The sequence below is a fragment of the Populus nigra genome, chromosome 16 (assembly GCF_951802175.1).
Source record: "Populus nigra chromosome 16, ddPopNigr1.1, whole genome shotgun sequence".
NCBI classification, from domain to species: Eukaryota; Viridiplantae; Streptophyta; class Magnoliopsida; order Malpighiales; family Salicaceae; genus Populus; species Populus nigra.
The window spans coordinates 10,119,903-10,146,460 of record NC_084867.1 but is presented as its reverse complement, the minus strand read 5'-3'; the positions used below and the strand labels follow the sequence as shown (position 1 = coordinate 10,146,460).

The window sequence follows — 26,558 nt, the reverse complement described above, 5'->3', positions numbered from 1 at the left end:
ATGGCTTCATCCAGCTCTTACAACTCTCCCTGTGCTGCCTGCAAGTTCTTGAGGAGGAAATGCATGCCAGGCTGCATTTTTGCACCTTACTTCCCACCAGAGGAACCTCAAAAATTTGCCAATGTTCACAAGATCTTTGGAGCAAGCAATGTGACCAAGCTCCTCAATGAGCTTCTCCCTCACCAAAGAGAGGATGCAGTGAACTCCCTTGCATACGAAGCCGAGGCAAGAGTAAGGGACCCGGTTTATGGCTGTGTTGGTGCTATCTCCTTTCTCCAGAGACAAGTTCATAGGCTCCAGAAGGAACTTGATTCTGCCAATGCTGATCTGATTCGCTATGCCTGCAATGAAATCCCAACTGCATTGCCTGCACCACCAGGGGCAAGCTCAATTCAATCAATGGCTCCTCGTCAAAGGCCGGTTGAATATAATAATAGAAGGATGGGCAATGAAGGGGGTTACTATCAAGCTCCAGGCATGCCAATACCTTACACTCTTCCTTGGAATGATAACCCTTCAGGGGATTCCAATGAAGGAGGAGGAGAAGGGAACATGTGATCAATTGAGAGAGAGAAACCCCATGTAGGGTTTATAGCTACCTTGAGGGCGCATGGCCTGCAGGGAGTCATCTTGGTGTGTGGTATTATAAGGTTTCTAGCTAGCTAGCCTCACATGGACTCTTTAGCTAGAATACTTCATTAAGTACTTCTTCTAGTTGTTACATAGTAATTTATTTGCTCGGTTTGGTAATTAATTATACACATGGCCTGCTAAAACCAAGAACTTAAGTAACCTGCTTGTGGTCTTAGCATGGTTATTTGGGACCTAAATAAGGCTGTAGAGCATGGTGTGTGTGAAACCTTTGTTGAGTCATTAGTGCAACTCTAGGCATGTGCATGTGGAGCTGCTGCTTCTCTGTCATTGTTTATGTTTGAGAATAAATGATATCAAACTTAAATAAGTTTAAAGAGGATTCTCTAGCCTAAGTCTACGGCTTAGTCCTCCTTTGCACTTAAATATTCTTACTTCTAGCTTTCTGCGTTTTTCCAGTGGACCACTGAGTTAACTTTTTCTGCTAATTTTATTCAACAAATTCTTAGCCATAGGTTTCGAAAACACCCATACGTATAAAAGATGTCCAAATTGATCCTCCGGCTTGCATCTAACTACAGAAACGTGTTTGTTTGTTTTTATGTTTTTATTTTTTTAGTTTAATGTAGGTGTCCGGGTCAGTTTGTGTGTATTTCAACTAATCTCATGATACCTGAAATTAATGACCATATAAACCTCCAATAACCATTATATAAACAATTAAATAGTTCGAACATGAAACAAGAGTGTTGTTCAAAGAGAAAGTTGCACCTAACTGCTCAAAGTTTCTCTTTTGCATAACTATCATTCATGTTTTTCTAATCGAGGCCTGTATATATATTATCATAATGGCGACTCGCAACAGTACATGAAGCAGTTCTGAAGAAATGTTAAAGCGTAATCGCACTTTCAATATATGTAATGCAAACTCAATTAACATTTAGCAGAACAAGTCGAGTTTGATGAGCAGCTGTAACTTTTTCTGCTTCTTTTGAAAAATTCAATTTCCAGCGTGTGAAGGTACATGTTTCGCTACCAGTTGAAGCAAAGGAGGGTACGGTGTGTGAATATATGTGTGGACTCTAATTTCTATAGTATATTTCTCCTTTTCAGCTCGTGAAGGCACCCACCTCTTGTTTCTATGGTTTTTCTTTTTCAAATATCTAAAACAGTAACTCACAGTTTTTTTTTGGTTTCATTGGATCCGTTTCATAAAGTGATCGTTCTCCCATGTAATGGCTTTCAGCTTTTGCTTCACCATTAACTGTTCTCATCCCCTATATTTGTAGACAAAACAGTATACCCCGGGAAGCTAAAAGATATTAACAGTACCCTAGCAGCCTACTCTCTCTGTTCTCTCTCTCTCTCACACGCACACACAATCGTGTGCTTAATCATGCATGAAGAATGAAAACAGCCATTTCTTATAGAAAAAAGAAATCCCAAAGAACAGTCTAAGAAAAAGAAAACCCTAAATTAAACCCATAAAATTATAGAAGTTATTAGGGTTTCACATTGCACGTCATTATTGATCTGACCAGCAGCATGTTCTCTAGAGTACTCTGAATTATTTTTTTCCAAGAAAAAAAGAAATAATTAAGGCACAAGCTGGGCATGTCTCCATATTTGGTTTTTGATCAGTACTCTACTATACATAAAGTTCGAAGCTAAAGAAACAGTGTTACTTTATTGATCACACACGCATGTATGAATGTATGTATGTATGTATGCATGCAAGCATGTATGTATGTGTGTGTGCGTATGAGTGTGGAGAAACAAATGGAATTTTCATTACTTATTTTATATGTTTTTTGTGGTGGAGGAGAGTGAGAGATGACTATGAATTTCCTTATTTTCTTCGACTGACTAATGCTTTTCATTCCATTCTCTCTCTCTCATACATTTATATGTGGTTATGTAGCAGTACAAAGCTTTGATCAGTAAAACGTCCATCTCTTCTGTTTCTAACTTCACTTTTTGTCAGACTCGTCTCTCTCTCTCTCTCTCTCTCACACACACACAAACTGATGTGCTCTAGATGACATACTATATGCTTACTTTCTTTCGCTGTTGCAGGCACACAGATAAACACTGTAACATTCATAATCATCAGGGGGGAAAAAAAAAAGATTAATGTCCCCCCTCTCTCTCTGTCTCAATCGTATGATCTGGATTTGGGTCAGGCAGCTTCATGGTGTGAGGGAGAGATTAAGTCACCACTTTTGTCCTCCAATTCATCGCCTCCACAGCCACCTTTCTCGAGATCACCAAAACCTTACCTCTATCCTCCTTGGAATTTTTGGTGAACAAAATCTAGTGTCTGACCCCCTCCTGATTTCTTCACCATAAGTAATTATATTCATAAAATATGTAGTAAATATTATGGAATGTACACACAGACAAAAACCAATATTGAAAAGAGTTTATCATGTATATGAATTGTGATGTATGTACTGTAGGATCAGAAGGGAAGTCAGAATGGAAGGAAAGTAAGGCTTTTTCTGGACTCAATGCTGTATTCTTTAATATATGGAAAGAAAAGAAAACTGTAACAGTTAGTGATTCAGAATCTATCAAACCCATCATCAATCTTTCTCTGATATATATATATATGTATGTATATAATCAGAAACAAAAACTTCAAAGACGTGAGAAAGAAGCAAGGAACTGGTGAAACATGGTAGCTGCAGGGAGGCATAGATAGGACAATCTAACCTAACAGCAAGTGGGCCGGGGTCTATGCCTGTGCCCACACACCATTTGTTTCTTTCTTGTGTGTACGTGTGTGTATCTATGAATCCCCCTCGTTGTAGGGTTTTGGGAGAGACATCAAGTGAGTTGCTCAGGTGGGATGTCTTCGTCGTTCTATCACTTTCATTCCCACACATGTCCTCAACAAATTTGGAATTATAAGAGTTATAAAAATCCTTATTTCTCACTGTTTATTTTCCTGGAGCTGAAAAAATATATTATCTACTCGTATCTTTATTTTCTTAATTCTTGCAAGAATATAACATGGTCTCCAAATCATCTAACCTAACTAGTTTTGGATACATGTGATTTAAAGGACCTGTTTGGGGTCAAGATCGCATCAGAAGCACCAAATGATTGCGGCTACATTAATTTAATAATTTTTATTTAAATATATTCTTACATAAACACATTTACGCATTACAAAATCGCAGAGAGTTATCTCCATACCTCAAATATGAAATTGCTCACACCTAATAATTAACGATGCATTGAAAAGGAAAATGAGAGTCAAACACCAAATGATCCACATGACTTGAAACCAACCACTTGGTTAAGCGTGCGTAGTTAACTGAGTGATCATGAAATTAACCAAGTTTTGATTAAGCTATCGCTAATCATGAGGTGGTAATAGCACAGTCACTTGAGTCAATCTGGGAGGAAAATCTGCCCTCATCAATGGTAAAACCCCTCCGTGATGGCCGACCCCGCGTAAACATATAGGGAAGGTAAGCAATCACTCATGATCCAACACTTCCTCTCCGCAAGATTTTCTCTACAGAGTATTGAAGTGACTTCCCTAGAGACCACCCACGGGCCATTTTAAGGGAACAACCCAGACCCGGAGAAGGGTCCATCTGCGCAATCCAAACACAGTAAGGTCTGCTATTATAATATTGGATGTCTGGGAATATGATATTTTAAATAATTTTTTTCTGAAAATATATTAAAATAATATTGTATTATTTTTTTTTTAAATCATTTTTCCATTTTTAATTTTGTTGCACCACAGTTTCAGTCTCTGATTAAGCTCTTGCTAGTGCTGGCGAAGGATGGATTGAATTGCTAGGTGAAGGGAGGGGTAAGCAAGATAAGAATATCAGGAGATCACTTTACTTTAGGAAGGTTATAAATTTCTTTTAGGGGTGGTGGGGGTTTGATGATAATTTTCAAGAGTCTAATATATATGAAAATATATATATACCAAAGACCCAAATACTGAAGTAATTTAGGAAAATTTGAGGGGCCATGGCCTGTCGACCTATGCCTACACGCCACCCTTACTTGATAGTGTGGTATTCAGGAGATCACTCTGGCTAATGTTAGGTTACAACTCCCAGATAAAAAAGATAAAGATAGGGAAGATAAATGAAATAAGATAAAAAAATAAGATAAATAAAATTATATTTGATAATATGGGTAAGATATATTGATTGTTTTTATATCTTGTTTGTTTAGTTATAGTAGATCAGATAGAATAAAATATTAAATAATCTAATTTACATTTTAATATGTATTATTATCAAACTTATATAATTTACAAATAATAAGATATTTTTGTTTTTTACTTTAGTTTATATTGAATGTTGAAATTAATAATATTATAATAAGTATAGTTATAAAATCTCTCAACGAGTTGATCCTAGACCTGGACAACTCCAAGTTTAAGAAAAAAAATAAAACAAATGATTGATTCGACTTGATTTGATCCAAACTCGGGTAAATTTGGGATAAAGAATGGGTCAAAAACTCATTGGGTTTTTTTTTTAAAAAAATAATCATAAATATGGGTCAAAATTAAAAAAAAAAACTGATCAAAATGATGTTGGTTTGATTTTTTTTAAAAGAAAAATTTGGGTTAACCCTCTAGATACGTGACTTAGGCTTTTTTACAGGTCGATCCTCAAATCGAGTTTTAAAATTATTATAATAATTAATCACTTTTATACATACATGGACTCGGGTGAACCTGAGTCGACACTCTTGACCCATGACTCAGTACTTGTCCTCGGTCGATCCCTGAATCGAGTTTTAAAACTATGATAATAACTATTTTTATCGTTGGCCCGGGTTGACCATCTCGACCTATGACTCAAGTTTTGCCCCGAGATGACCCCCCAGTTAGCTTTTAAAACTATGATAATAACCACTTTTACCTTTACATTGACCCGGGTTAACCCTCTTGACCAGTGATTCGAGCTTTGTCTCGGGTCGACCCTCGAGTAAGATTTTAAAACTATGATAATAATTATTTTTATTCTTACATTAATCAAAGTTAATCCGGTCAGCCCGGGTCGAGGGTCACAACCCATTACCCAGGTTTTGTCCCAAGTCAGGTTTTAAACTATAATAATTATCACTTTTATCCTTACGTTGACCCAAGTCAATGATCAACTTCACTCATGACTCATGCTTTACCCTAGGTCGACTCTCAAATCGATTTTTAAAATTATAATAATAACCTCTTTTATTTTTATGTTGACTCGGGTCAACCTGAATTAACTCTCTTGATTCGTGACCTAGGCCTTACCCGTATCAACCCTTGAGTTGAATTTTAAAACTATAATAATAACTATTTTTTCATTGTATGTCTTAATCGAACAATTTTAGACTTAAAAGTTTTTTATAATGATATTTTAAAAATAAAAAAAATATTGTTTTTGAAGAATTATCTCTTTGTACCTTCTATTTTGGAAGCACATAAACTCATTTTAAAATTGTTTGAGGACTATAATTATTTTTATTCCATTGTTTTTGTTTCTACAATCAAATATACTTTTATCTATATTGTCTACATCATTTATATTACTAAACAATAACTAAATGATACATAAAAGCTACTTCTAAAGGTATAGCATAGCATTTAGTTCTCAGAATCAACTACTACGGTAGATACTAATCCTATTTTGTCACAAACAGTAATCAAATACAAGAAATATCAACCTAAACAATCTCAACGCTTAAAAGTACAACACTAAAACTTATTTGTTTTTACATTTTAAAAGTATTTTTAAATAAATTTGAAAAAAATATTTTTTTATTTGCTTCAAATTAATTTTTTTTGTATTTTCATATCATTTAATATACTAATATCAAAAATAATTTTTTAAAAATAAAAAATATTATTTTGATACATTTTTAAATGAAAACTTTAAAAAACAACCGTCATTACACTTCCAAACAGCCTATAAATTAGTTTTGTTATCCTCATGACCCAAAATACGTTTCTATTACATATAGATATTTGATATCATACCTCAAATCTCATTCTAATTAGTTCTCAAAATCTAATATGAATTATTAGCCACCACATAACTAAACATTGCTTAAGGATCACAACACATCTAGAATTTTGAAAACTTCCAACTCAACCTCTTAAGAATATAACATTCTTTCTCTCTCTCTCTCTCTTATAGTATCTTAATTTCTATTTAATCCTTGTATATAATTTTATTTTCCAAGTTTGTTTTTTATAGTAATTGAGGGAGAATATTATTAATATTTAGTTAGTATCATTAAAATAAATGATAAACTGATTAAAGAAAATTTACAGTGTCAAAAAAATATTACTTTCCAAGTTTATTGATTTTGTTTCTTGCACCCCTCTCTGCCCACCATTATGAAAATATCCTAGCCATCAAAACCATTTCATTTTGGTGTTTTCCAAGTTCATTAGCTAGGTTCGTTGACCCCAATTATCCTTCCAAGGGCACGAGTCCAAGCCACTACATTTTTTTTTTCTTGGGAGCGGGATGGCAGAAATGATTAGATATAGTTCTAATGTTTGCAAGCGAAGCCACGGAACATTTCTTTGTTCCTAAGATAACATTCAAAGAACCTAAGAAAGGAGCAAACATTAATGAATTGGACATATATATATATATATAAAAAAAAAAGAAGGCATTTTAAGCTATCTAAAGATTTCTCAACTAATTAATCATGTTACCCATCTTCGGCTAAAATTTGTGTTGTAGCTTTAGCCCCACAAAATGCATCATGGCCCGGATCTATTGGGCATGCTTTTGAGCTTTCTGCATGAAAGAAGAAGAGAATGCTTTAATTCCAAAACTTCTGCACGCATAATTAAGCTCAATCAAGGGGGATTAAGCAATAATTAAACTCATGTTTATCCCCCATACAACAGTACTGCCTCCTGCTGGCCGCATGTATGAAGGAGTTGTAGAAAAAAGGGCTTTATAAGTGGCTAATACAACATATATATTCTTTGTATCGTGCCTTTATTTCTTACATGCACTGAATTTGAGTATTTCTTTTTCAACTCACCAATGATGATGGCCATGGTGGTTGCCATGGCGCTACAAGATTGTGGATTAAAGAAGTACGCTTTTCTTGATACGTATTTTATGTTTGACAATGGCTATATAATTAATGAAAGAGGGCGATACTATATTAATTCATACACCAAGATATTGTAGTACAGATTTAGATTTGATGAAGAGAATAAGAATATCTTCTAGTTGTTCGTAGCGGTGGCTTCTCTAAGTTTTTTACTTTGAAGGATGCGGAGAAGGAATACCTTCTCTAATCATATGCGCAGAAAGTGTCCCTCATGGAATATTTTGCCAGATTTTGACATGTCGAAAATGACAATACCAAATAAAGTTGAACTATTGTTAATTTTAGGGTATTTCAAACATATCAAGATGCCCCCTCAAAGGTCGTCCCGAGCAAGGTTTTAATTCAAATCATAAGAGGAGCCATTGTGCTAATTTCTTGATTGATTGTGTGATCCAGAATAATTATGGTGGGTTAATCTTGATTGCGAAATGGGTATTTAATTGATAGTCTAATAAGTATGAGTGATATTGTCGGGCCGGTTTTACACATATCCAAAAGAATAGTCAAAGCTTTTTTTTTTTTTTACCAGCACCTGTTTTAAACTGGTCAATATAAATGGGCAAAAGTTTAATTCAATGTTTAACTATCTTTATGAGTCCAACGTTTATTTTTTTTCAAAAAAAAAAATAGTCAATTCAACAAGTTCCTTTTTAAAAGGGATTGATGTTGAAACTTTCATGAATGACCTAAATTAATAATTTTTTTTATTTTTTTATGATCGATATTGATTAAACTAAAAATGTAAATTGCATATATATTGTAATTAAATTTATAAACACATATGGCAATTAAAAATAAATTTACAAGAAAATACATATAAAAAATAACTTTTCATTTTAAAATAATATGATAAGGGTGATGTCATTCTTTCATTAAATATAATTTAACCTCTTATCACCAATAAATTATTTAGAGATAAATAAATAATGAACATTCCTTACAAGACCTAACATTGCATATGTAGATTGAATATTGAGCAGATATTAAGGTAACCCAGGTTTAGAACATTAAAGAGTTGTAAAGAAATTCTTGTGATAGCTTTAAGGGACTAAGAATTAAAACTTATAAATAGACAACATGATTATTAAGAAGTGATTGGATTTTCAAATTCTGACTTTATTGGTTACCTTGACTTAATAAAGTCAACATCATGATATTTGTTTTATTAGCTAGAATGGTCATTTCTTAGAGAAGTGCAAAACAATCTTTGGTTGCTATTTCTATTACTAAAGCATAGTATATATCATGTTTTGAAGTGACATCACAAATTATATCGTTAAGGAGTTTTATTCGAGGCTTAAAGTTATTTATAAAATTTTCAAGTCATTGAGAATTTATAATAATAAATTAATCAACTATAGTGTTTCGTCTAAAAATAATAAGAGAGAAAGTCATAATAAATTCATTAATATTAAGTATCGAACGATTTAAAAAGATGTCAGATCAAACAAAATGGTTGTGTTGTTGAACACATCAGTAGTGGATTCATGATTATTGATTCATTAATAAAAGGTTTATCAATTATTTTTTTATAAGGGACATATTGAGTATATGAGAATCAATTCTATTATGTATTTTTTTATGTGATTGAGATATTTTTTGTGTTTTCATTGTATTTTATTGATTTAAAAGACTTCATTAACTTCATAATTGTGTTCTCTTATTTGATTATATACATAATGTTTAGAAGATAACAATACATATTTGAATTTTGTTTGGTGACCTTGAATGAATATTTAGAAATGCATTGATATAGATATGTACCATATATAGTTTTCTCATTCAAAAAAAAAGTTGCTTTTTAATTCGTGAAAGATAATAATTGCTCTAGAGAATTTATTGGCATGATTCATGCAATTTTAAACTCTTTCAATATGAGGTATATATTAAACGTTGGAAGGGCCAAGTATGAAAATATTAGTTATGTTTTAATTTTTAAATTAAAATGTTATTTGATGGGCCATTGCCCATTTAATAGTTAAATAATTAAATTCTCCATGTCAATTATTTTTTTCTTTTGAGATTGCATGGTGATAGCAAGATGTAGTTATAATCCCTTTATTTATGGGGAAAAAAAGGCTTCGGAGTGAGAAATTTCACAGAAAAACAAGAGTCTCTTGTCTAACAAAAAAAACCCTGTGATTTCTCCATTAATTTTGTAGATTATATAAGATATTGGAGAGACTAGATAAGTATTTATCAATTACGTACCTTTTCATATTTTAGGATTTGTATTGTCGTACAAATGAATAGTGGAAAATTCAGCCATAAATGAATAATTTCCAACTTCGGTCTTTTGGGTAATAAATCAACCCACTGTTTTAATCAGCCCCCCAAGCAAAATAGCCCAACAACGGAAAGCTCCAAGCTTTGGGACTGCTTGCTTGTATGAGCCCCATTCCATTTATTACAGAACACAGCACCACGCTGACTCTGCAAACACGTACTCCGAAAGACACACTCACCATGCAACTGCAAGCTTGTACATCCCACTTACCAAACATGTGTCACCCTATTATACCACGTGTCCTTTCCCCCATCTCCAAAAATATAACGCTCGTTCATGTGCTCTCCGTTTTTGCATGCCATCTCCATCTCTGCAATAATCTACAAGCTGATCTTTAGCTAGTCCCAGCAGCCTCTCCATGGCTGACTTTCGCCAACAACAGCAACAGCTGAGACCTGGTGGTCAAGGCACAGCGGGCATATTCCTCCCTGGAAAGGGTGCTTCAACTTCCCAGGTTTTAGCTGTTGTGACCTTGTTGCCTGTTGGTGGCGCCCTTCTCTTCCTTGTTAGCAGTGGCAACCCCACTTTTTGTTTTTTTTAGCCCAGTTTTGGTCCCTGCAGCTCTTGTCATAGGGCTGGGCGTGCTTGGATTCTTAACGTCTGGTGCTTTCGGGGTCACTGCACTCTCTTCGCTCTCATGGATGGCCAGCTATATTCGAAGCTTGATCAGAGGTCCCTTGCCACAGAAATTGGATCAAGCGAAAACGGAGGACACGGGAAACGGCAGGACAAGTGGGCCAGAAAGCTAGGGAGACGGGCCAGATTGTTCAGAGCAAGGCCCGAGAGGTGACAAAGGGTGGTCAAGAGGGTGGGAAGACATAAAAATGGTTTTTAAGATTGTGACATGATTGATATATTGGGCTTTGAGGCGTCCTGAAGCTTATTTCTTTATAAATAATTCAAAAGAATCTGTTAGATATTAAAAAAACAATACTGCAGAAAACTAGTCCAAGTAAAATGAGCATTAATACCTTGGTATAATTAGATTAAAAAATTAAATTGACTAATTGACAAAGCTCAAAAGAAGCTAGCTTTCACGGGCTAATAGGCCTGTTGAGCCGGACCATGACTCAATGTTGGCTGGACGTCTTGGCTGCCGGCCACCTCTTTTTTGCTGTCGTCGTATGGTTGCGCAATGATTACCAAACCACTAAACTCTAAATAATGCTGTGTGTATTTTTTATAGTGCCTTGTTTGGTGAAATGTCCTTTCAATTATCACACACAATTTTCAACAGAGCTTGACTTTCTTTTCTTCTTTTTTTCACCTCCGACAAAGTGGATATTATTGTAATTTTCAACTCCAAAATAGAAGGTTTTTGCTCAGGATCCATCATGCAAAGAAGTTGATTCTTCAAGATAAAACAATTTCTTGGAGCTTGACGGATCATGAACACTCATCTGGGATTATCATGTCTTGTGTGAGACAGCAACCAGAAACTTCTCACAATTGTACTGCTACACATCATCGTTTACTTCAAAGGGTAGGTCGAATACGTCGCTTGATGGCAAAAGGTCATGCTTAATTTTACTGTTGACCAGCCAAATAGTTCACCTGCGGAATGATACAAATACTGTAACTTCTTGCTGAAAGCGACAAGTTGTAGCTTAATCCCTTCGAATAACAGTTATAAACGATGACATAACCACGAAAAATTCTTCATAAAAATGCTTATGCTTGTAAGTACAACACAGTTGTTGGGAAAACTTGGGACAAATAACTGGATCAATTCAGCGAAATACAATTCACAATTCATAAGTCCCAATCCTTTTTCCCTCTTTGTGCAGTAAACAACAGAATCAAACAGTGAACAAATATAATGCAACAATCACACAAATCAACACCAATATTTTTACGTGAAAAACCCGATGCGGGAAAAACCACAGGACCGGAATCCACCTAAAAACTTCCACTATCACAAATAATGGATTCACAATAGTTCTTCCTCAGATTCAACTAAGGGCTACAACATATATATTATCAAGAACTACTTATTCTCGGATTACAACAAGATTAAAGGAGAATTATTTGAGAAAAACTCACAAAACTGATAGCCCCGTTTTCTGTCAAAACGGCCAGTTTTCACACTACCAATCTTCGATCCAACCGTCTAGAATGAAGAGGAACGTGTCTAGAAGCTACTGTCAAAATCTCAGCCCGATCCAACGGTGAACGAACTGGAAATCGAAGAAAGAACACAGACTACTCTGCTGCCTCTTCTTCTCTTTTCTCTTGTTTTTCTCTACTCTCTTTTCTCTCGTTTTTTTTTTTTGCTACTGCCATCTACAGTGGCAGCTCCTATATTAATTCAAAGAGATAGCTTTGCCTTGCTGTCTCTTACTAATTAATATGGTGGTCCCACCATCACATGGTGCGGGACCACACACAACAACAGGGATAGGAATGAAGTCACCAACAATTTCAATTACTAATAATTAACATATAATCCACTAATGTGGTTCCATATACATGGAGACAAAGCATGCTAGCCAGAATTGGTAAACTTTCGAATTCTGCTTAGGTCATACAGGAGGAGAAATGAGCCAAGTCAATGACTTTTGAGGTGCAACTTTGTTGCGTTCAAAAATGGCATATTTGTTGGTAAGGTGATGAGCTGATGATCCCTTATCAGGAGGCCACTGGAAATATAATAAAGGGGTGCAAGATATATGTTTATTGTGTGATCCTGCTATTCATTTTCTGTCATGAAGATGGCTGCCCAAAACAACCGTCAATTCCATCTCCACCACCTTTATTTCTTAGCAATTATCCTTACTCATGCCCTCTCCTCCAATGTCTTCATCGAGTCAAGCAGCACCATGTACCCCTTTAGTTGCTCTGACCAGGTTCAGAATTGTGATTCCTATCTATATCACATCTCCGAAGGCCTTTCCATTGAGCAAATAGCTTCTTTCTACTCAGTGAAATCATCCAATGTTGAGCCCATTACTCATGGCCTCAAACACGACTATCTTGTATCAGTTCCATGCACTTGCAAGGATGTGAATGGCACTCAAGGCTACTTCTACGATACCTTCTATAGTGTACAATCTGGTGACATATTTGCCAATGTTACATGGGTTCTCTATAGTGGGCAAGCTTGGGAGGTTCCAGGAGTGGAACGGCTATTTATTGCTGGAGATATGATTAGTGTGCATCTTGTATGTGGATGCTTAGAAGTAGAGGCTAAAGAGATTGTGACATATACAGTTCAGGAAAATGATACCCTAACAGGGATTTCAGAACTTTTATCTGCAGAACTGACTGGGATTGAGAATCTAAATGAAAGATTTACTCGAAATCCAAACTTGATTGATGTCGGATGGGTTTTATTCGTTCCCAGAGAGAAGAATGGAATTCAAGCACCAAAACAAGGTCAGCAATTAACCCTTCAAATTCTTCTTGCAGAATCTAAATGTTCTAGTTGTATGGAAAAAATAATCTTTAAATGATAGGTAACTTCTTGGTTTCTTCTTGTTCAAACCAGGAAAGCAACACCATTTGACAATAATCCTTGGTACACTGTCAGCTGTGACTTTATTTTCAGTTTGTTCATTGCTGTTGTTCCTCCACAGAAGAAACAGAAACCATAAAAACAGAAAAGAAGACCCAGAAGTTGTCAACAAAGCCCGAAGTCCCACGAGGACTTCCTTAAGGACTCTCTTTCGTGAAAAGTACATAGAAGGTCAGTCTCCTAACGTGACTCTGAAGCAACTACAGAGCAATCTGGCTTCAAGACAAATCTATAAAAAAATAACTGAATTTGAGGAAGTATCTTATAGAAATTAGCTCAATTAGTCGAAAGGTGTAACTTTCCATTGCGATTGCTCATGTGAAACTAAATTTCTTGGTGTAGATGCAACCTTTGAATCCGAAAGACCAATTGTATATAGTTCGAAGGAGATAGATGAGGCCACAAGTCAATTCGACGAAAGCAGGAAAATTGGAGCGGGAGGATATGGGATTGTGTACATTGGTACTCTGAAAGAAAGGGTATGATATGATTTCCCCTGCATGTTTATAGTTTGAACAAATATAAATCAAGTCACAAAACCTTGTTGCTAAATCGAAGTACAGGAAGTTGCAATTAAGAAAATGAAGTCTTCCAGATCAAAGGAATTCTACTCAGAGCTAAAAGTGTTGTGCAAGATACATCATATTAATGTGGTGAGGATTTCTTTTCCAGAAAAAGGGTACAGAACACTCTAAAAAACAAAGGATTATGTGATAGTTTTAATGAACAAAATGTAATTCCTTAGGTGGAGCTGCTGGGATATGCAACAGGGGATAATCACCTCTATTTAGTATACGAGTATATTCAGAATGGATCACTCAATGATCACCTTCATGACCCTTTGCTAAAAGGTATTAGTGTCATAAACGCTTTAACAGTAAGCTCATGAGAACCGATTAGAGAGTGAAGCTGTCTTTAGAAAGAATGGTAAAGCTAAAATTATGCAGCATATTGCTTCTACAAGGTTCTGACACTAAATGGTATCAGGTCACTCGCCCCTTTCATGGCTTGCAAGAGCACAAATAGCACTAGACGCTGCACGAGGAATTGAATATATTCATGATCACACAAAAGCGCGATATGTTCACCGTGATATAAAGACAAGTAACATTCTACTTGATAAGGGACTCGGAGCAAAGGTGCTTGCTACCATTTTCATTTTGAGGGTGTGAATATATGTTTGTCGTTAATTGGTTCTGTTACATATTTGCTTCGCTCGTTGTTACGCATATGTATGCAGTTGCATAAAACCGTTCCTAACTTCACCTTACTGTACTAGCTAATGCTCTTACCACAGGTTGCAGATTTTGGACTGGCAAGATTGGTAGAAAGATCAAATGAAGAAGATGCAGTAGCAACACGGCTAGTAGGCACGCCAGGTTACATTGCACCTGAGTAAGTCCTGAGCTCATAACTCCTTAGATTTGTGCCTCATTCTTGTTCACTCCATTCCAACACTTAAAAAAACAAAAGATGCTTTTTTTTCCATTGTATGGTTGTTAACTGTAATGTTCCAATCTGATTATTTTCTGCTAGATCTGTTCGTGAACTACAGATGACATCAAAAACTGATGTGTTTTCTTTCGGAGTGGTCCTGGCAGAGCTAATAACTGGTCAGCGAGCGCTCGCACGCGACAACGGGCAACCGAACAAGATGAAAGTATTGGTATCAGTTGTAAGTTCAGATTTGAATAACATAGTTGCTGTGTGGTCTACTAGTTCCCACTGACTGCTTAGATTACAAATCCTTATTTAACTAGAAAACTCACCACTACAATCTCCAGTCATTACTATCTGTAGCCTAGTGCATCCAGATCAATTTTTTTATATCCAATTCATAAATATTTTACAGAGAAGTTTATCCCCAATGAGCTGTTTTGCCTTCTTTTGGTTTTTTGTTTTTTTCTGTTTAGTGTTACATTAAGTCAGGTCTCTTATCTTTTAATCAATCCCCTGATTGTATCCAAGCTATGTAAAAAATTCTGAGGCGGCAACGTTCAATACAATGGAGTGTATGCCTTGTTACATCTGCTATGAATAATGTGATCGAAACTCAAGGAGTGTTTGATGTCTGAACATTTGCATGTAGAGGTGTACAAGCCTTTTTTCTTCTGCTTGTTCAGCTTATTCCTCCCCAGCAACATCCCAAAACCCCCTCTTCAATCTCATATTTACTTGACATTTCATGGATGAGCCATCTAACCCTTTTTGTTTTAATATCTTCTGTTAAATTGGATCAGATGACAGCAATATTCCGAGATCAAGACCCGGAGACAGCTTTGGAGGCTAATATAGATGAAAACATGAAAGGAAGCTACCCAATGGATGAAGTTTACAAGGTCAGTGTAATTGCAAGATTATCAGTCCACTTTACATTTTATGTTCACATTGAAGCCAAGAGGTCAGACAAGTAACAATCAGAAATTCTAGAGAAAGATCAAAGATGGACGAAAACTCAAAAAGGCAACTCTGTGCTTGAACCTAGCCCTAGGCAGAAACAGAGAAAAATACATTCTTCGAAGCTAAATGATCTCATCTGTTACCGAATGGAAGGGCATAGGCATCCCCTCTCTACAAAATCCATGCATATACAGTCAATTGTGCGAGCATTGCTGACAAGTCCACATGGCCAATCCGATTGCATTAAGCTTCATGTCTTACAATATCTATATGTGTATCTCACCTCCTCTTACCCTCATATTGCAGATGGCAGAACTATCTACACATTGTATGAATGAAGACCCGACAAATCGACCGGAGATGCGAGAAATTGTCCAGAAACTTTCTAAAATCTTGATGTCCTCAATTGAGTGGGAAGCTTCACTTGGAGGAAGCAGTCAAGTTTTCACTAGGTTATTTGATGGAAGATGAATCAGTTTCTTCATGGAGATGGTTGACAAGTTCCTCACTTCAAAATTCATAGTAACAATCAAAGCACTAGCTGCAACTGTAATCAAAACATGCTTGTTCTATAACTAGGATTCAAATATACGTGCATCATATATACGTGGAGTCAGGCGGCATTCCTTCAATCGATTACACTAGATTTTATTGGTCTTCAACCTTCTATTCTGAAATGAGTATCGATGAGGTGTTAAAATTAGGAGGATTAATAGGATTTGGTTTTTTGGTGGTTGAATTATAAATGGTGTAAGTGTTTATAAATTTATTTTTTTTAATATTAAAGTAAATTTTCTTGATGAACTTTTTTGGATTCCTATAAAAAAATTCTATTTTAGAATGTTTGAGAACTCTTTACTAGTAAAATTAGCAATTTAATAGAGAAAATTAGTGATAAATATACTTAAAAGAACTTTAAATTTTAAGATTTTAGTTATTCTTATATTCAATATGTATCTTTTTAATGTAAAAAAAAAATTATCTTTTACCTGGTAATTCAAGAGGTATTTATAGCCTTTAGAACTTGTTTTTTTCTTGAGTGAAGGAGAGACAATATCTTTTACATAAGTATCAATTGAAAAAAAATATTTATTACATAAGTAGTAATGAGTATTAATGGAGGAGAATATCTTTTATACAAGCATTAATAAGAAAAGAAAAAAAACACATGTTTTTTAGTTTAAAAAAAAATTAAAACATATCTTTTGAGGGTTGTGATTGGAGCTTACAAAGAGGTGTTGGAGACGCCAAACACCTAAGCCCAATGAAAGGTGTGGGCATTCCTAGCACCTGGGTTCAAGTTGGTGCTCGAGCCCGTCAGAGTTACTAGGCGTGCCCAACACCTGGGCTCGAGTTGGCGCCTGAGCTTATTAGAAGTACTGGGCGGGCCTAGCATTTGGGCTCGGGTTTTAGCTTTTTTCATAGACTCAGGTGTTTCTACCCGGAAGTAAAGAAAGAAATCTTGATATGTAAAGTATCTATCCTTAATTTATGCCTTCTTTCATTGGTTAAGAGCTAGGAACCGTTTAACCTAACATACAGGATACATCATCACAACACCTTGAGCCGGTTGATCCATCAATTATTTAACCTTTCAACTTGAGCTTACCAGCAAAAATAATAGACTCATAAATATTAAATAAATCCTAAAGTCATGATCAAAGATCATGGCCTCGTTGTTTGCTGCAAAGTGCTTTTTTAAAAGCACTGGGTTGCATTTTGGAAAACTCGTCTTTTATCTTATAAATAAATCAGGTTTGCAGCTCTCTTCTTTCCAAAGTTTTTTTTTTTTTTTCCATTTTCATAGGTGAATTTATTTCAATTATATGAAAGCTTAAATTTGACATATCATTATATGAAAGCTTAAACTTTATTTATAGATATTTTGTTCTTACAAATTTAAATGCATTCATATTTTACCTCTTATCTTGTAGATATCGCCCCAACTCATCTATAAATACTCTCAGAATATTAGGAGTATGGAATGATATAAATCTTAAGATATGTATTCTTTGTTGTAAATTATGTATTTTCATTTTTTCTCCGCTTCCAAGATTAAGTTTTTAAATGTTTTCTTTATGTTTTGTTTTTTGTATAAGCATTCTATTTTGTTTTTTGTTTTTTTAATTAACGTGGGTGTTCAAGTTAGTTTATGCACATCTCGACTAATCCCATGAGCCCTGAAGTTAACGATCATGTAAACTTTCAGTGGTCTTAATGTTTATGAAACTTGAATTGATGATCTTTAAGAAGTAAACTTAAAGTTTGACGAGTTGAGCTACACCTCTCAGTATTATTCTATTTTATATTATTAGTTGGCTTACATTTAGACTTGAGAGAGATTTACATTTAATATAATAAACATGATTAGTACTTAAATTTCAAAACAAGTCATTGACTAAAACTTTTTTCTCTTTCTCATCTATAAAATAAATCATTGATAATTTTGAAGCCCTCATTTTTTAATGAGAAGATGTTAAGAGGATTTTATTCAAAAATACGCATAAATTGTTTGTAATTGAAAGAATTTGAAAACTGTTCTAGAGATGATGATTTAGGTAGCTTGCAAATATTCATTTTATACTGTATTAAGAAATCATTTATGTTATATATATATAATCTTTGGTCGTATATTGATATATATTTTTTTACCACTAGATACCCTTTTTCATATATTTTCTTTTCTTTTCAAGTTTGATCCTAAGAGTAGATTTATATTATTCAATGGTTGTTAATGTTTAGAAAATAAAATGTTATATACAATAACATGGTGTTAAATTTATACTTGATTAAGTAGATTCTAAATTGTTTCTTTTTTAATTATATATATCAAAGTTTAATTGACGAATAAGTTCTTGCAGATGATGAGGCTGAAGATTAATTATGATGATTTCGACATCAATAAATTAATGATGAAATATTCGCAGTATTGTACAAGTTCTTCGCATTTCAATCATACAAAAACTCCATCAGAGACTACATATATATTGGTATATAAGTATTCATAAGAACTTATAGTAAATTAATGATGAAATTAGTGTCTAACCATTGATTATAATATTTACCAGGTTGAGACTTGAAGAAGTGACTCAGAAAGCTGCAGATTCCACAGGAGAATTAGCTAGGCATATACTAATTTGTCACGTTATTGCCACGATTGTCCTGGTAGGAAAATTCAAACATATATAGAACTTTTTTTTTTATTATTATTATTATTTCTTTTTGAAAATTTAAAATCACTGGAAAATACTTCAACATTCCATCTCTTTGTTGCCTGAATGCTTTAATATATTGGTTCATGCCATTGCTCGTCAAAAAATCATGTATCTGACCGTCATATAATATTCATTGTTTCTTTGTGTTTTTTTTAATTAATAATATAATTTTAATCTTAAATTATTAAATGAGATTTTAAGATATGATTTATATTATTTTTTAATATATTTTTTTCAAGTGAAAATTTTTTGAACTTGAAACTTTTATCAACTTGCCATTACTTTATGTTTAATTTTATCAAATAGAATGGTAAAAATAAAATTTATTACCGTTTTATCAATAAGACTCTAATATCATGTTAAAAAATCATTTCAATCCAAAAAATTATTAGGTGAAACTCTAAAATCTGATTTATATTATTCTCTAAATTTTTTTTTATATATGAGATTCTTTTGTGTAATTATAATCTTTTTTTAATTTCATCCTTGAACATTTGATTGGCTAATTAACAAAAAGCTAGTTAACAAAATGTAAAAATGTGTGACAAATTTATTATAGCAACATTCACAAAATATTATTCACTAGAGTAGTATTTTGTGGTTTTTTTTTTAGTTTTTTTAAGTTTCACCCTTCAACAACATAATTTTTTTTATTTAGTGTTTTTTTAATTTTATTCTTTAACATTAGATTATTTTGAAAAATATACCTCATAATTTTTTTAAATTTTTTATGTTGGATTAAATACCAATCTCGTAGATTTAGTTTTTTTTTCCTTCTCAATTTCAACTTTCAATATTTGAAAGTTAAGCTTCGTATTTTTTTTATTTACTTTTTATAGGGTTGTTCTTATCACATTACCCAGGTCATAGGTTAATTCGGGTTGGCTTAAATTATTTTTTTTATTTATTTTTCTTTAATTTTATCCTTTAACTTTATGTTTTTTAAGAATTGACATTCATGATTTATTTTGATTTGTTTTTTACAGAATTATTATAATCTCATAACATTACTTTTTCTTCTCCTCTCTTTTTTTTGGGTTTTTTTATATAAAAAAATAGTTGTTATCTTTTCAATCTTAACCTTCAACATTTAATTGATTGGGAATTAAGTTGTGATTTTTTTTATTTACTTTCTATTAAATTATTTCAGTCTCATTACCCGGGTCACAAATTTGTCAGTTTAACCGATATTGACTCTAGTTTTTTAACTTAAATATTGTAGATTTAACTACCACTATTACATCATTAAATAAATAATATTTTATATCAAATATTTTTTATTGTTCCATTAACTTATTTACAATTTTATCACGTATGAAATTCATCCGATAAGAACTACAGTTTTCATAGTTTTTTAAGCGTGCAACAAAATCAGGTAAAATATCATCAGAAACAAAATTAGAATTGCAGTCAAATTATATAAATGCTACGTCATCATGTGATCTACTTTTAATTTATATAGTGTTATTGAATACTATTAAACACTAATTTTTCAAGTAAAATACAATTAAAAAAATAAAAAAAATTTACTGGGTCGGACACGATTTAATGAACAATGCCAAATGAAAATTCAGCTGGCATTGTTCAAGTGCCAATAAATTAATTCACCTGGCACTGTTCAAGTGCCACATAAATTAATTCACTTGACACTGTCACTTTTCTCAAAACTAATACACAAACACAAAAATACTGGAGAAAAAACAGAAAAAAAAAACAAAAAGAAAAGGAGCAAGGAAAAAGTAGAACAAGATTGGAGAGAGATTGAGAGGACCTAGAGAGCATGAAAAGGACAGGAGATAAACGGAAAATAGGATAGGACATAGTCTGGCCAGATCATCACAATCATCTTCATCTCCGGTCTTCAGCACCAGGTGAGCCTTTCTTCCCCTGCTCACAATTTTAATTACACTTTTACTGCGCAGAGCGCGCATGCACAGATGCGGTAGATGCGGCAGGAAGGGAGAAGCAGATGGATATTGCTTTCGACGAATCCGTGTTTGAAACGTTAATTGTGATGGGTCCCGTACACAGTAAATAGCATTTTTCATTTTACCAAACGTTTTGTTTCCGTGGTGTTTTTTATTTGCCTACGCTATTCCGCCGTCTCATCTGCCTGCATGGATTGTCGCGGGTGGATGGTGGACAATCTCTCTACAAACATATCATAGTTTTCGTCTCGATCTAGCATGCTTATCCTAACATATTGTGGTCCAACGCCAAAATGTATACCGCTTCTTGTTAAGATGTTGTTAGATCGGAGAAAGGCTTCGCAGTCTTCTATAGGGGCTTCGCACTTCAACCATGCAAAAGCTGTGCCGAAGACCATGCATATAATGCAAGTGTAAAACTCATTTTCGCAGAAGAAAAGAAAAATTCATGAATAGTGTAATTGATGTAATTATGAACGATCTAAAATATAAGCCATGTTTACCTGGTCGAGGAGCGAAGGAGATGTTGAGAAACCTGCACGATCCAGGGGGAAACTCTGGCAAAGTGAAGAGACCACTTTGCCTGACTGCGGCCCTTAATAACTTCCACCTCTCTTCCATGAGGTGGGCAGCAAAGTCAAAGAGGGACCCTTCTTTGCTGGTAGGATATTTGCAGCCATCAGCCACTACTTGCAGCACTTTAGCTGCTCGAAGCTGCGAATCCTTTGACACGCCGATTGTGTTGAGCTCTACGTATTTCACCATCTTTTTGGCTACTTCTTCATCCTTGACAAGAGCCCATCTGAAGGAAGTTGAAGAAAAGAATTTGAAATACGTGCTTAATCATCTAGTTACAATGTTTGTCCGTATCTAAGTTAAGCTTACCCAATGCGCATCCCAGCATGTCCTGTGCTTTTCGACACAGTGAAGAGCATAATGTCATGATCAGCGGCGGCAGCTATTGGCGAGTATTGCGGCCAATAATATGCAAGATCATGAACCAAGATGCCCCCACTTTTGTTGACAACAGACTGCCTGACATACCCATCTGGATTGTTAGGGGAGGTAACGAGTTCAATATACGGTCCTTCTTTATTGAAACTCTGTGCATCACCAGCCCATTTATAAAGCCCTGACTTCAGGCAGTCAGTGATTAATGGATAAGACTGTAACAAAATATCAAGATGAAAGTTAGACTAACGCATAATAACCATCAAAGGTTGGATACTAAAATTGTTGTTAGCAGACAATTAATTCTTGCTAAATTTCTTCACAATTAAAGAATCAAAAAAATGGAAGACAGAAATTTGTTTTTATATCAAATGAAGAACCTTCTACTTTGGAATTCAATGAAGTCCTTGCATAAAGAACAAAGGGATTAAAAAGAAAATGGTTAAATAATAGCTATAGTAGGATGGAGAGACGGAGGTTCTGCTGCATTGAGCTGAAATTTTTTGGGGGGAAATTGTGCATGGAAGACGTATCTTGACAATTATAAGCAACTCAGTTTCAATTATGATTATTCATTGTTTTACAACCTATGATACAATCTTCAATAGAACATGGCACGATGTGCACCAGATACAACTCATCAAAGCATATGAAGATTATGATGCTGCATTGAATACATGCGGCGCCTAGTTGAAGGTCATCGACTTCAGAATTCATGCACAGATTTGAAACTAAAAGGAACATTTGATTAACCATTTAAAAGCTGACTTGTTCCATAAAACTCAGCACATGCATATTTGTGTGAAACTAGCAACGCAGGATATGAAAGCTTGACGTTTTAATCAAAAAGAAGCAGAGGTGAAGAACACCAAAAAATAGAGCTGAAACTACGCATCAGAAAATAAAAGCACCCACCATGTTGAGATATTACATTAAAATAATAGAATTTTGGAAAATGACAAACTACATATCAGAAAGCTAAATCAAACAATACACGAGAAGTATTAACACTCACAGAGTAGTAAGGAGCTGCAGATACAACACTAAGGGGTTCCACTGCATCTAGGGGGGAGAGTGCATATAATACAGCTTGATAAAGCTGTGTCGAACCCGTCCCGACAACAATGTAGCGGTCCTCGGTGACTGCATTGCCAACTACTTTGTGTAGTCTAATTATCTCTTTGGCAAACTCTGGCTCTAAAAACCAGCACAGGCTCCCAGCATCAGAGAAGTAGCTCATTGATTGCCAACCATGAATCAAAATGGTGGATTTGTCACCCGTCTGTTGCCAATATCTCTCATACATTGTCGGATCGCCACTACATTAAGCAACTATATAAAATTAGCACCTTATATGTCATGCAGATCATTATATCAGCATAAGAACATATTTAATACAGCAATAATTTGAAGATATTAAATTATTCCATGGAATTTCCAAATCTATTTAGTTATTCTGTAACCATCCAAATCCCACCTTCAAAATCCATCACCAGCAATGACCAGATAATTATCTCAACTGCTCGAAGAACCTCACATATTTCTAAACAGAACACTACAAGTCTACAGTGGGATTCCAGATTGGTTGGGTTTGGTATGGAGAGGGCAGAACTTGTAGGTCCCTCTCTACGAGGAAATCAATGATTAGATAATGTAGATTGCATGGCTAACATCATATCTTTGTGATGCCCTAGGTAAAGATCCGGTTATGAATGGTACATATATACAAAGGATCCACAGTGGCAGATACAGAAAAGTCCGCTTTTCGACATGGCCTAAAAGAAGACCTTAAAAGCTGATGCAAAATACAGGCGGCCGAAGTTCTCAGATGCACACCTCCCCAGAGGGGCCAGAGCCTCACACATGCACACACTATATTCCTCAGATCTCCCCAAATGCAAAAGGAAAGCTGCCTGTGCACTGTGCACAAACATCACATAAATGAATCTACTTCCAGGCCCCTATGATGCGTTGTGCTAACATGCACCTTGAGTTTTTCCGATTTGTGCATAGCTATAAGAAAGAATAACAACGGCAATCCCTTTTATTTATTTATTTATTTATTTATAAAGCCTGAGTCAAGTCCACGAGACCATAACCAAGACACATAAAAAAAGCTTAATAGAACTTGCCCATATGATAGCTACTAGACACTTACATAATCGTTAACTTTAGGACTCGTAAAACTAATTAAGATATATATAAACTGGCCGAACACCCCATATATATATATATATATATATAAAAAAAAAATCAATAGACACCACCAGCCATGTTGCTATAAGGTTGTCAAATTTGACACGACATAATTTAAACTTGATAGTAAAATTAACTACTTTAATTTTAATAATTTTCAAGTTTTTAGTTTTTCTTGAATGTTAGGAGGAGGATTTTACAGGTGTGATTTTGACAAAAACCATTATTGCGCTTACAGATTCACCCTTCAACTTGGGAACAGAAAGATGACAACAAAAAAAAACAGTCACGAAATGCGAAAAAGTCACCCCAATTGTCTAACACGCACCATAAGGAATCTAAGTAAAAAACAGAAGAGAAAAGGACCTGTCCTTTTTGGCAGATTACACCATCATTTACTTTATTTACCACACCTAGCATAGCTTGTGGTTCTGCTCCTACCGCAAATAAGGAGAGGAATCCCAGTAAGGAGTCAGCATCTAAACTGAAAAGAAAAACCTACCCCTGCTGCAAGTTTTCAGTTTTACCCCTCCAGATCAGAATACCAATAAAAGTCCATCAACAATTGTAGAAAAAAGTTAATGGTGGACCTTGCCTGAGGGATGCAATTCAACCACAGATTTGGAGGGAGGTCAGCATATAAATAAAAACATTCAGACTTGAAGCTTAACTTATACCAGAATAATTGAGTTACTTAGGCACACCTTAGTAAACAATTTTTAACGGTGAGGTGCACTCAACTTGTTTTGTTCTGTTTATGCAACAAAATAGGTGTAAATGACACTTCAAGAAAGAGACGAAAAGAAAAGAAAACAACTGCAGCACTTACTGATCAAGATTGATTACTCTGTCCCTGCCATTGCTATCCACTGTAGAAGAAGACGAAGAAGAAGAGCGCATAGACAGATGTTCCCTCTGGGTAGCATGTGCCTCACTAGGCATACTATCAGTCCTCAATGCCTCTCTCCTGTTGTCCAGAGAGAGACCGCTAATGACTCCAGACTCTTTCTCATACAGCACTCTCAAAATCAAGCTCACGTTAAGAGCTAGAGACAGCACCAGTAAGTTCCTTAATGAGAAAACACTGAAAAGCCTCGCCATTTCTCTCACAAATTTGAGAAAACAGAACTCGAGAAAACAGAAGATTTGAAGAAAACAGAGCCTGTTGTTGCTAAAGAAGAGAACTCTTTCAGTTGATGTCAGCAATGGAGAACCCAAAGAGGTTGCTGATGTCGCAAAACTCAGAGAAAAATACGAGAGCCTTGATTGACATATGGATGATGGAAAACAAGCAGTTACAAAATATAGACTTTAAAATTTAAAATCTTAAGATAAACACAGGAATCATTAGTGAAGTAATCCTGGTAAAGCTAGTAATTATCGGTGACGACTATTTAGGAAGATTTTGAAAGACAGTTTGGACACCTTTGGCAGGACTCTAAAAACCCTTATGAAACTGGTATCCAGAGAAGAAGAATCAAGGGTTTCTAGAGCCTTTTCCAGCATCAAATCTGTGAGTTTTGAAATAAAAAGGGCTCTAAGATGTCAAAGAATTAGCATAGAAATCTTCAAGTTACTTAAACATGAACTTGAAACGAGCAAGTAAAATCAATACTAAAAAGGAAACAAAATGATTAATCGACCACCACCTGCTTTTCAAGATTTTAAAAAGAAGCGCTGTTTTTTCTTGATTTTGGACAGAAGAGAAAGAAAGTGAAAGAACGAAAAGAACCCAGTAGTGTTCTGTGGCCCGTGGGGATGAGTGCTCTCATGCACTGAGACTCTGAGAGGGTCTCAGAAACCGTAGGATTCCCCTTGAAAAGAGCTCCAACAAGAAGATTTTTTTTCTCAGGTATCAAGAAATCCCACTCCTATTTTCTTATGGCAGATCTCGAAAAAACATTAATATAGACCACTTTCATTACAGTATAGATTCACTGTTCCTTTTTTTTTTCCTAGTATTAATGTTACTTAAGAAATACTAAAGTAAAGCATAAAGAAATTCCATTGTTCTAATGAAAATTGATGTATTGTTTTAAACCAAATATAAATTAATTGTTAATTTATATTATTTTGTAAAAAATGTAAAAGAAAACTTCTTGGATATATTAGGGTTCCAATATGTATTCATTAACAATCATAGTTGCTGTAATATGACAATAATATTTAAACAATCTTAAATAAGCATATAAAATAGAATCGATTCACCTTAACTTTGAGAATTACTACGTACCTTATAACGTTTGATCTTGACAACATATATATTCGACATGTGGATATGTTTAACTATCATATTTAACTAAATATAAAGATTATATACGAATTTATCTTGGTTTTTAAATATTAAAGAAAAAATATCCAAATAT

The 26,558-nt window shown here is 34.5% G+C and overlaps 3 protein-coding genes and 1 long non-coding RNA gene across 4 annotated transcripts; 2 read left to right on the top strand and 2 right to left on the bottom strand.

Moving 5' to 3' along the window:
• LOC133676074 (protein LATERAL ORGAN BOUNDARIES-like) lies at nucleotides 1-558 on the top strand. Its single transcript, XM_062097646.1, has one exon. The coding sequence runs from the start codon at nucleotides 1-3 to the stop codon at nucleotides 556-558; it is 558 nt and encodes a 185-aa protein (XP_061953630.1).
• Nucleotides 559-10,946: 10,388 nt separating this feature from the next.
• LOC133675025 (uncharacterized) lies at nucleotides 10,947-12,276 on the bottom strand. Its single transcript, XR_009835324.1, has 2 exons — nucleotides 12,032-12,276; nucleotides 10,947-11,542 (listed from the first exon to the last, which is right to left on the bottom strand). It is a non-coding gene; the product is annotated as an uncharacterized LOC133675025 (long non-coding RNA).
• A 245-nt stretch (nucleotides 12,277-12,521) lies between these two features.
• Nucleotides 12,522-16,706, top strand: LOC133675719 (lysM domain receptor-like kinase 3). Its single transcript, XM_062097180.1, has 10 exons — nucleotides 12,522-13,363; nucleotides 13,476-13,673; nucleotides 13,845-13,981; nucleotides 14,066-14,155; nucleotides 14,248-14,353; nucleotides 14,490-14,641; nucleotides 14,800-14,897; nucleotides 15,039-15,177; nucleotides 15,743-15,841; nucleotides 16,209-16,706. Exons 1-10 carry the CDS (start codon nucleotides 12,694-12,696, stop codon nucleotides 16,371-16,373), a joined length of 1,854 nt encoding a protein of 617 aa, XP_061953164.1. The 5' UTR covers nucleotides 12,522-12,693; the 3' UTR covers nucleotides 16,374-16,706.
• A 3,918-nt stretch (nucleotides 16,707-20,624) lies between these two features.
• LOC133675400 (tryptophan aminotransferase-related protein 2-like) lies at nucleotides 20,625-26,093 on the bottom strand. The gene is made up of 5 exons (XM_062096754.1): nucleotides 25,022-26,093; nucleotides 23,012-23,315; nucleotides 21,931-22,211; nucleotides 21,549-21,847; nucleotides 20,625-21,427 (listed from the first exon to the last, which is right to left on the bottom strand). The coding sequence occupies exons 1-5, from the start codon at nucleotides 25,291-25,293 to the stop codon at nucleotides 21,210-21,212; spliced, it is 1,374 nt and encodes a 457-aa protein (XP_061952738.1). The 5' UTR covers nucleotides 25,294-26,093; the 3' UTR covers nucleotides 20,625-21,209.
• Nucleotides 26,094-26,558: the final 465 nt, after the last annotated feature.

Bases quoted from the DNA above. Each gene is read 5' to 3' on its own strand.
- LOC133675719 (XM_062097180.1), top strand. From the start codon at position 12,694: ATGAAGATGGCTGCCCAAAACAACCGTCAATTCCATCTCCACCACCTT. The intron at 13,982-14,065 runs GTATGATATGAT...ATCGAAGTACAG, and splicing joins TTGGTACTCTGAAAGAAAGG to GAAGTTGCAATTAAGAAAAT. The intron at 14,898-15,038 runs GTAAGTCCTGAG...ATTTTCTGCTAG, and splicing joins CCAGGTTACATTGCACCTGA to ATCTGTTCGTGAACTACAGA.
- LOC133676074 (XM_062097646.1), top strand. From the start codon at position 1: ATGGCTTCATCCAGCTCTTACAACTCTCCCTGTGCTGCCTGCAAGTTC.
- LOC133675400 (XM_062096754.1), bottom strand. From the start codon at position 25,293: ATGGCGAGGCTTTTCAGTGTTTTCTCATTAAGGAACTTACTGGTGCTG. The intron at 23,316-25,021 runs GTAAGTGCTGCA...TGCTTAATGTAG, and splicing joins AGAGTAATCAATCTTGATCA to TGGCGATCCGACAATGTATG. The intron at 22,212-23,011 runs GTGAGTGTTAAT...ATTTTGTTACAG, and splicing joins CTGCAGCTCCTTACTACTCT to TCTTATCCATTAATCACTGA.